The sequence below is a fragment of the Montipora capricornis genome, chromosome 6 (genome assembly GCF_036669925.1).
Source record: "Montipora capricornis isolate CH-2021 chromosome 6, ASM3666992v2, whole genome shotgun sequence".
Taxonomy (NCBI): domain Eukaryota; kingdom Metazoa; phylum Cnidaria; class Anthozoa; order Scleractinia; family Acroporidae; genus Montipora; species Montipora capricornis.
Window position 1 is genome coordinate 50,283,411 of NC_090888.1, and position 10,000 is coordinate 50,293,410.

The following is a 10,000-nucleotide window of genomic DNA, read 5'->3' on the forward strand; positions in this document are numbered from 1 at the left end:
CCTAAGACGGCGTGTGCGCCTCCTTCGAGTTCATAAATCATAGATTCATTTTTGTCCTAATATCATGGGTGACAAATTACTCCTTAATTTTGGCGCGAAATTTCAGCGTTAATTTATTTTTTCACATGTGAAATTACAAAATTGCCGTGGTAACATCTCTTTTCAATCAGAGCCAAGATGGCGTCGAGATTTAAGACAGTGACCATCAGTGAAGAAGTTATGAAATTAAAAGAAGCGGCAGAAAATTTAAATGCGTGAAAGAGCACAATTAACTGGGTGAGGGTTTTGGAGAAGTGGTGTGACGAATATAGCCTTGAGAAAAACCTGCAGAGATGATTCTTCCCGAGCAGTTGGATAAAGTAGTACTCGAGCGATTTACGGTTGTAAGAATGCTTTACTGCACACCCATGTTATACGACAATAGAACATATTCGTATTCTCAGTATTGGACTGGAACTAGCTTGCAATGGAGGCTTATGCGAGGGAATCTTTTCAAATGCAAATACTTTTTTTAATGTATTCCCCCCGCATTAGCCTCCATTGCAAGCTAGTTCCAGTCCAATACTGAGAATACGAATATGGTTTATTTTGTTCTCTTTCTGTGGGTAGTGCACTACACACTTTTTGTCATCGTGTTGTAAGAGTGTAAGTGGCACGTAGCGCATGCGTAAATCACGAAAATAAACAATTCTATTGGAAATATGCTTGAATTTCATCAAATGAGTCCCGAAATCGGCAAGAAATTCCTTTCTCTGGATAAAAATTATTAATAGTCAGCATGAAGAATACAGTATGAAATATGACGCTAATAAATAATAAAGCAGCTTTTCTTTCCAAAAGTTGGAAATAGACTCGTCTAGAATTGTGAATTTTTGACTTTGCAAAAAACAATGGTCAACCTCAATACTTGGACGATTGTGATCTTTGTGTTCTGAATTCGCACATTTCTTGTCGCACGTAATAAAACTTGAAAAAAAAAAAAAAAGACAAAAAAAAATAAACCCGGTGTGGTGCCTTCCTTTTGTCAGATATATATATCCTTTGTTTCGCGGGTTGTTGGAAACACGCATGGTAACTGTGGGACTTAATCCAAAACTCAAGCGATCATTCTGACCAGTCACAGGCAGGTGTGGATAATAAATTAACAAATCTTACCTCCAAAAGTATTCACTCATGTGGTTCTGAGTTCATTGAAACGAATCCGACTTTACATTGCCTTTGAATATTTGCTGAGAATGTGCTGTTTGGAGGGTAAGGGTTTAAGTGCACCAAGAACTACTTTTGAATAATTGCTATAATTTTCAGGCTCAACTCGAAGTTTGACTTGAGGAGACTTTGTCGATCAGTCGGTGCAACGATTCTTCCAAAATTTGTAAGTACCTTTTGTGATTTAGCAATGTCGCAAATCCAACGAAGTTTTTAAAATAGCCGTTTCTGTGTTTTGAAATGTAATTTAACATAGTTAACAACAGAGGTACTGTACTGATGGCAGACAGTGGTTAGTTTGGCGAGACAAACGTTGTTGAAAAGATGTATTTTTTTATGATGACGTGGGGATTCTTGGAAAAATCCGAGTGCTTCTCTCCGGGAGTCAGAGAGGTTCTGATGTTCTGATGACCTTTTTCCAAAATGGCCGGCATTTAAATATTCGTTTGTTTTATTGAAATTAGCCTTTGATGCCTCGTTCTTAAGCTTAAAACCAGAAACCCATAAGGGTTGAAACGTGTAACGACCCCTTGTGTGCTGGGAACAAGCTTCTGAATATCCAATTTGCAAAGTACCATATTTGGAACAACAAGAGCGAGGGGTTCCAAATATGGTACTTAGCACTGAAACATTCAACCAATCAGTTCGCACCTGAATTTTCGGAAGCTGTAAACGTGCGTTACACGTTTCAACCCTTATGGGTTTCTGTTAAAACTCAAAAGACTATTTTATCGTAAACGAGGCATCGTGGTCTAATTTGAATAAAAAACAAAAGAATATCGAACTGACGGCCATTATGGAAAAAGGTGTTTTGGAGATATGAAAGAGCTAGACCACAAACCCTTCCATTCTCCATTGTTTGCCTTTTTTGTATGACTGGTACGGGCTTCCTTCTTTTGTGGAGGCTCTTGACTGATCTTTAGGGTTTTTCCAGCCATGTGGGGTTTTGGGGCTTCCATTAGTTGAAACCCTCGATATTCCGGCCATACGGCTAATCTTTGCTAACCGATGCAGGTTGACCTCTAAGGTCCTATTATTGTTCAGTAGTGTAGCAGCTCGCTTGGTATTGTAAGCAGCTTCTATTGTTTTTAAGTATGTCATTGTTTCAATTGTTTAGTCTTTCGTTTGGGGCTAGGCTAGCGAGCCAATGCCATTATACGTTACGTTAGCTGCTACATGTACATCACCCTTATGGCTTCTTTATTCCCATCTTGTCATTTTCTTTAACGTATCATACCTCTGAATTGTGGTCATTATCACTACCCCCCCCCCCCGGGAAAGATGGATGAAAATCGACAGCTGGATGCTTCAAATCCTTGCTTACCAATAACCTTGACAACTGCACCTTTTAGTGCTCCGTGAAAGTAATGAGAGGGAATTTCGTGGAAGGTCACGTATCGTTTTTGTCGTAATTTTAAGTGTCAAGAAACAATCCTTCTTTGAGCAGTTTTCAATAAGTCACCACAGACATATAATCCAATAACCGATCACGACTCGTAGAAAATGAATGCTGCCGGTGCAAAGCATCGGAAAATTAAAGTAAAAACCATAGTTAGCACTGAAAACTGCCATATGGATTGTTTGCTTCTCCAGACTACCCCTACTTCAGAAGAGATTGGTCGTTGCGATGAAATTAAGGTTTCAGAAATTGGAGGCACTTCTGTCACAATTTTCAAGCAAGGTACTGTATGAAAAGAAGTTGCATTTAACCTTGAAACCCACGTTCTCTTTCGTTTTAAAACGGACCAAGGCTACTGCTGGTCATTTGAGCATGGAACGGCACGTCAAATATAACGAGATGGGATAAGCAATCCACGGATTAGTCTATCTCGTTCAAGTCTTTAACTTTAAGAAAAGTATCCTTTAACTGACGTTTTACAAGAATAAACGATTAAAAACCTTAAATTTGGTCATTACATTTTGTTGTTTCGCAGAGTATGGCAAAGACGTGCTAACATGTGTGCCGCCCTTTAGTACGAATACTTTTCCTCATCTAACCAAAATATTATTTTATGGCGGTGCTGTCGCCCTTGTCGTGGCTTAACAAAGGGATTGATAAGATCCCTTGCACTAACAAATGTAAAGCTCTTCTGGCCCTCCTTCCTTACAATTTGTAACCATCCTCAATTTGATTGGAGAGGTTGCCGCTCCATCCAGGAACTCGCTACTGCATATTACTGAAAACTTGAACCTTCTTGTTTGTCCGGGCTATAATCTTTAAGTAAAGTGATTGAGGAAACAAATTGGACCGCTACAGTCACCACCTTGCACTCAGTGTCGGGCTCCAAATGCAGTTTCACGTCATTGTTTTGCGTGTACCTATTAAGTTTCTTCGCAACACGATGATAAATGGATGGCAAAGGGCAATTTCGGCTTCAAAATGATCATTTTCCGAGAAAGGACTGGGGCGAGTTCCAAAGCGACGCCTTCTTAACCGAAGAAGAGTTATTATGATTGCACTTAAGAACATTCGCCCGAAAATCTTCTCACATTTAAATTTGTTTCATTTCTCGCCTGAAGTTAGGTCAAAAATAGCTTATTCCAAAAATGAAAAAAAAAATTGGGGGGTCACCGACTTTGTTAAGGAGAAAAAGGCAAGGGAAAAATGCCCTAATTTCGATAGATGGGTCATCATAACGAGTTGCAGCCATCTTAAGCCCCGGTCAGGCAAGCAAGCGGTTGCAAAAGACGTTATTGGTGGCAAAGTTTAAAAATATTCATTTGATCCAACAAAAATGTTGTTTGGCCAAGAAAGACGGCAAAACGGTCAAAGATGTTCTTTCAACATACTTATGACTCGAAAACGACGAAGGCTAATCATACTTGCGCGCGTCTGAAAGTAATTTCAGTGCGTGTGCTCGTCTCCAATAGAGTTTTAGTTGTTGTAAAGTCTTTTGTCGATTTGGGAATCGACAATGTTATAAATCATAATCTACTCTTAAATAAGTTGGAATCTGCAGGTGTATCCGGCTCTGCGTTTCATTGGTTTAAAAGCTACCTTGATAATCGTAGACAATATGTAACTTGCAACTCAACAGAATCAAAATCTTTAGCACTTCGACACGGGGTCCCACAAGGGTCCGTCTTAGGACCAACTCTCTTCTGCGCACATTATAACGATGTCACATCAGCAGTGAAACACTCAAGTTGTACTTTGTTTGCTGGCGATACTGAAATCCATTACAGTGATGGAGATATCAACAAAACATCTAATTGTGTTAATGGAGATCTTGACAACATTAGCTCATGGTTATCAAGTAATCAGATGGTTGTACACCCAGGAAAATCAGAAGTCATGAAGATTGGAACTCAAACAAGTCTCAAAAACTCTAATGAATTAAATATCTTTATTCACGATCATCGTTTCAAGGAAGTTACAAACTATAAATATCTTAGTGTCTACGTCGATAGTACCTTGGCTTGGAAAGAGCATCTTTCATATTTGCAAAAAAGAACGTATCCAAAAATCCGTCTTATAAACAGACTTTCTAGTTTCCTGACTAGAAGCGTTCTATTGAAGATCTATAAACAAGCGATGCTACCAACCTTTGATTACGGATGTTCTGTTTGGATGGAATGTTCAAATTCAATGATAGACAGTCTAGAAAGGCTCCAAAATCAGGTTATGCGTACCATACTCAAAGCTAACAGGACTTCATGCACTCAGAGTATGAGACCTAAATTGGGACTCTTAACATTAAAAAATGGAAGGCGTTTTCTGAGATTTCAGTTGGTTTATAAAATCATCAACGACTGTAACTGTCCAAACCAACTAAAAGGCTATTTACCTCGGCGATCAAGTCTGCACGGGAGAGATCTCAGAGACAACAATACGCTACATTTACCAAAAGCAAGTACAACAGTTGGACAAAAAACTTTTCAATATGCTGCAGCAAAGGATTGGAACAATTTACCAAAATCTATGAGATCAATTACAACCTTTTCATCATTCAAAGCAACCTTATATAGTTTTTTGCTAAAATCGGACAAATTAAGTCATAGATGCACGGTAAATTAAATACTGTATTTCTTATTGCTATCATTTTTTATTTTTAAGATAATATTTTAAATAGTTGATTTTGATTGTATGTGATATGATTGTATTTTACCCTTTAGTTTCAGAAATATTATATTCTGCTCGTGTATTAATACCAGTTTGTTTTAACAAATTGATACAGTTTTATCGGTTTAAATAAAGTTATTATTATTATTATTATTATTATTATTATTATTATTATTATATGGCTTTTTTTTTTCAGAGAGGGAAGAAACAGCCGTATCCACTATAGTAATCCGTGGTTCAACAGAGAACATTATGGACGATATTGAGCGTGCTGTTGATGATGGTGTGAACACATTTAAAGCCCTGACTCGTGATGACCGGTTTGTTCCTGGCGCCGGTGCTACGGAAATCGAGCTTGCAAAGCTAATATCCACCTATGGAGAGGTATAGCTTAAATTGGTATTCCACCAGCTACCTTAGAAAATTCTGGAGACTGCATGCATTCAGATGTAAAACTCGCTAAGAACCATTGTTTTTGCCGAGTTAACTTTTTGCTTTTAGAAAAGTGTCAGAGTTTTCCTTGTCTCCAGGGTTCCAAGAAGTATTTTGTAAAAGTAGTTTGTCAGTCTGAATGTCATCTTTTTGTAATGAAAAAATAAAGACCTCACTACGTCTTTTAATATGAATTACACTTGTCTGGTGCTCACTGGTTTAGTCCCTTACTGTCATTTATGATCTCCCATACTTGCATTGCTATTTTTCGCCAGACCTGCGCCGGTCTTGAACAGTACGCTATCCAGAAATTCGCTGAGTCCCTAGAAGTCATCCCCAGGACACTCGCGGAAAATGCTGGAGTTAAGGCCACAGAACTCATATCCAAACTCTACGCCGCTCACCAGGGTGGAGACAAGAATGCTGGCTTTGATAACGAGGTACGTATTAAAAAAAAAAAGGTATAAATGATGCGATCCTGGATTGAATCAAGCGCACTGTTGGGAGTGACTAAGGAACGTTAGTTCGTAGTCTGCCCGGGCTTTCGTTTTCAGGCCGTATTTTAAATTCATTTTTACAGTTCCAACGCTCGGCAAACTTCCCTCTGGCTTATGCTTTTTTTTCGCTTGCGTGGTCTCATTTGTCTTACTGTAAAAGTCCGCCTAAAAGTTGCATTTGTTGGATGCACAGACTACAATATCGGACTTCGTTCTCCACTCTTTTCGAGCAATGTGTATACTTCGTTAACGTCCCACAGGTAATTTATTAGCGAGTTAAACGGGCTATGTCGCGCAAAATGATATAATTTCATAACATCCAAAATGCCCAAAAAGTAGAATGAAATGTTGCAATAACCACTTAAAACAGTCGAACATGATAAAAGAAATACAGCAAAAGGAAAGAGCAGCATGGATGGACAAGATTGAAACGGATTGCATTTAAGTAATTTTGAAAAAAGTCGGCCCGACGTTTTTCAAGTTTATGGCGAATCGCCTTGATAAAGGTCGTTTTTGCTCCGAATCATCTTGTTTCTGCTGTAACAATTTTATCAGTAACGGAATTCCACATTACCATTTTCGAGTTTTAAACTCGCGATTAACTAAAGATTTCCCCTAAACACCCTAAAATAACGTGACATAGCCCCTTTCAGCTCTCTAAAGTATTTCACGATGATTTTGTCTTGTTTATGTCGTACAAAATGGGCGAATTATCTTGTAACCGGATTGTAACGTACTTGATTTGAAGTAAAGAAAAAGAGGAAAGATTCACTGTTGGTTCTCCGCGTTGTCGTCAAGATTTAGTCATTTAAAGTTGTTTGACGAGTACGGGAGAGAAATGTGCAAAGATCATTTTCCCCGGCTTTTGTGGGGACAAACAAAAAGTATTATGGTATTTTCCGAAGTGGCTACAACTGAAGGCGGCACTTTCTCTTCAGTTGTTTGAAGACCACGAGTGATGATCGATCCCGCCGGGGTTAATCACAGCACCTCCCAATCGACAGCCCTGTGCTCCACCAACCAAGCTTATTGGTCTGTTATTAAGCTGGACCAAGTGTTGACCGAGGAGTCAAGACATGTTGTCGTCCGATCTCACCTCACTTGAAAGTATTGAAAAACCGACACCATGCACTGCTAACTGCTCTCCGCGTACACTACATTGTCTGTTGCTTGTTGTTAGGGAAGCGGTGCTGCTGTAAAAGACGCAGTGAAGGCTGGAATCTTGGACTTGTATATCGTGAAGTACTGGGCGCTCAAGTTCGCCACAGATGCGGCTGTTACAGTTCTAAGAGTTGATCAGGTGAGGACACGCGGGTTCGGGCGTGATCTATATACTCTAATCGATTAATCTGGTCGAGTAAATCTAGAGACGCACATGCAGTTAGAGACCCGAGGAAAAAGAGAAATCGTGTGAGTTCAAGTTATCCACGGGTAAATGGATGAAAAAGGAAACTGTCTTTTATATATTGCGCACGCCTTGCACTGGCTTCACCAATCTTTGCGTTTGCGTTATTCGGACTTGCATGTGCTTCGCAAAAGAGCAGTTTATGTTGTATTTACTTTGTTATGCTTATATTTTATATTTGTTTCAGATTATTATGTCCAAACCTGCCGGGGGACCAAAACCCAAAGATAATCCAAACTGGGACGAAGATTGAGATTCAGTCTTTCAGAGAGAGACCCTTTCAGCGCCGAAGCCGTATAAAGTCAAGTCAGGACATTGATTTAAGCCCCGAATTTACCTTCAAGCTTTCCGGACTCTTAGAATATCGAAATTATCGTGATCGCTTAATTCCTTAACGCAGTGTTTCATTGGAGCGGTTTTCAATTGAGTGTCGAAAGTAATTAGTGAATTACTTTGGTTTATGATTACTTCACTCAGTGATTGTTTCAAAGTTCTCGCGCCATTTTTTCAACCAATCAGAAGTGAAACCAAAACCAATCGTGACTTGTGTCGGCTACGTGTAATTACTTCGAGTTTTGATTGGTTTACTGGTTTGTCTCCGTCCTTTTTGATTGGCCAAAGTAATTACTTTGGTTTTGGTTTTACGACACTTAATTGAAAACTGCTCTAAGTTAAAACGCATTTATTAGTATTTCTACCTTTATTAGCCATGGAAGGATTCCTAAAACCCCACGATGCCGGTGCAATGCTCTACAACCTGAGCTATGAAGCCACACATACAGTTGGGAGCAGGTCAATTTGTTGGGCTCATTTGTTCCCGTGAAAGGAGTCAATGAGTGAAAGCAGTGTATATATATTTGAAGTACGGGAACAAATGAAGCTCGTTTCATCCCGACCAAGGGACTCCTCGTGATTGCTTTGTTAAGACTAACCACGAACATTGTATTTTCACAAGTAACTGTCAACTTTATTGGGAACAAATGAGCCCAACAAATTGACCTGCTCCCAACTGTATCTGTGGCTTCATAGCACAGTTGGTAGAGGATTGCACCGGTATAGCAGAGGTCATCGGTTCGAATCCCGTTGAAGTTTTCAGGTTTCTATAAGAGACAGTTACCTAAATTGTCCAGTTAAGTGCGTGGATAACTTCTACATTCCATTGTCTGACATTGTTTCTTAAAATAGCTAGTGATCTTCTCTTCTTAAGAGCATAAATTAATAAGTTGAACTTTCAAACCCTTTCCGTGAAGGATTAGATTTCCCTCTAAAATAGTCGGTCTTTAACTACAGGCCCCAGGTATTCAAACGATGGCCTAATTGGTTTAGCTATGACTTATCCACCTTTTGAACAACTGGGGCCAGTTGTATAAAGTATTAAATACTGAAAACTCTGTATGGCTAAAATTCAAATCAGTAAAAGCAGACCACCCCAAGGAAATTATGCCAAAAACGGTCCATTTGATTGGCTTCGTGGAAAGATTTTATCTGGACTACTGCTTTTGAATAGTAAGCGTTGTTAGACACTGACAACGGTATATTCGTCGGACCTTCTGGTTGGCCCGGTCTTGTAATTAATTGCTTCAGTCTCTGACCTCGAGCTTTAACTTCGCCATCGCAATAGTTACCGTCCTTCTCGCACCTAGTTGCACTTAAAGGCGTACCGCAATTGAATAATTTATTCTCATATTGGAGTAAAACAAGTCGCCATGACCTTTTCTTTTTGCCCAACACCGAGCTCAAAAGAATCTGACCCAAATCTGCTGAAGGTAAGCCACAACTGCCAGTCTGCCACACAGCATATGCATGTTGCACACTGTGTAGTGGTGGGGTCACGCACTCCGTGGTCACGTGGGGTCTGTATGAGCGATAGGTTCCTCAAAGAACATTTCGTCCAACAAGGCAAAGCAAGGATTACACACTCGTACCAGCTGATTGTACCCAAACGCTGGAATCCTGAAACAGATGAAGACCATCTTAAGCCTCTGTTACACGTTAGAAGTTTTAGCTGAAACTTTTGTGGAACGGCGCTGCAAAACAAGTTTCAGTTGGCGTAACATGGTTGATTTTTGAACTTCCGTTGCGAGACAGGTTTCGCGAAGAATAGAACCGATTTCTACCCCTGCAACGGTCAGAACGATCAAAGTGATGATAAAAGCAAGAGTTTCACCGTGTAAGACCACTTCGTGAAACTGGTCTCGCTCGGTTTTGTTACGCTACGCTGCGTAAGCCAATCCGAAAACGGCCAAAACAGCTTGTTTTGCGGGAATCTAGTACATGTAAACATTTCGAGACCAGCTTCGACCTTTTATTTTACACGGTGCAACGCCTGCTGAAACTTGTAACAGCGGTTTTGGTCATCTAGGGAATTGCGAAGTGTGGGCATGACGGAGGGCTACA

The 10,000-nt window shown here is 39.8% G+C and overlaps 2 protein-coding genes across 3 annotated transcripts in view; one reads left to right on the forward strand and one right to left on the reverse strand.

The window, feature by feature from the left end:
* Positions 1-1,288: 1,288 nt before the first annotated feature.
* Positions 1,289-8,994, forward strand: LOC138054072 (T-complex protein 1 subunit theta-like; the record flags this gene model as incomplete). The annotated part of the gene is made up of 6 exons (XM_068900584.1): positions 1,289-1,372; positions 2,800-2,887; positions 5,466-5,653; positions 5,977-6,141; positions 7,379-7,498; positions 7,791-8,994. Coding segments are annotated over 6 exons (711 nt in total), but the record flags the coding sequence as incomplete, so codon positions are not given.
* Positions 8,995-9,139: 145 nt separating this feature from the next.
* Positions 9,140-10,000, reverse strand: part of LOC138052368 (lateral signaling target protein 2-like) — a 29,889-nt gene continuing 29,028 nt past the window's right edge. For both annotated transcript variants that reach the window (XM_068898828.1, XM_068898829.1), the window contains one exon: positions 9,140-9,556. In XM_068898828.1, the coding sequence (XP_068754929.1) occupies positions 9,448-9,556 (109 nt within the window). In that variant the 3' untranslated portion in view covers positions 9,140-9,447. The remainder of the gene's footprint in view (positions 9,557-10,000) is intronic.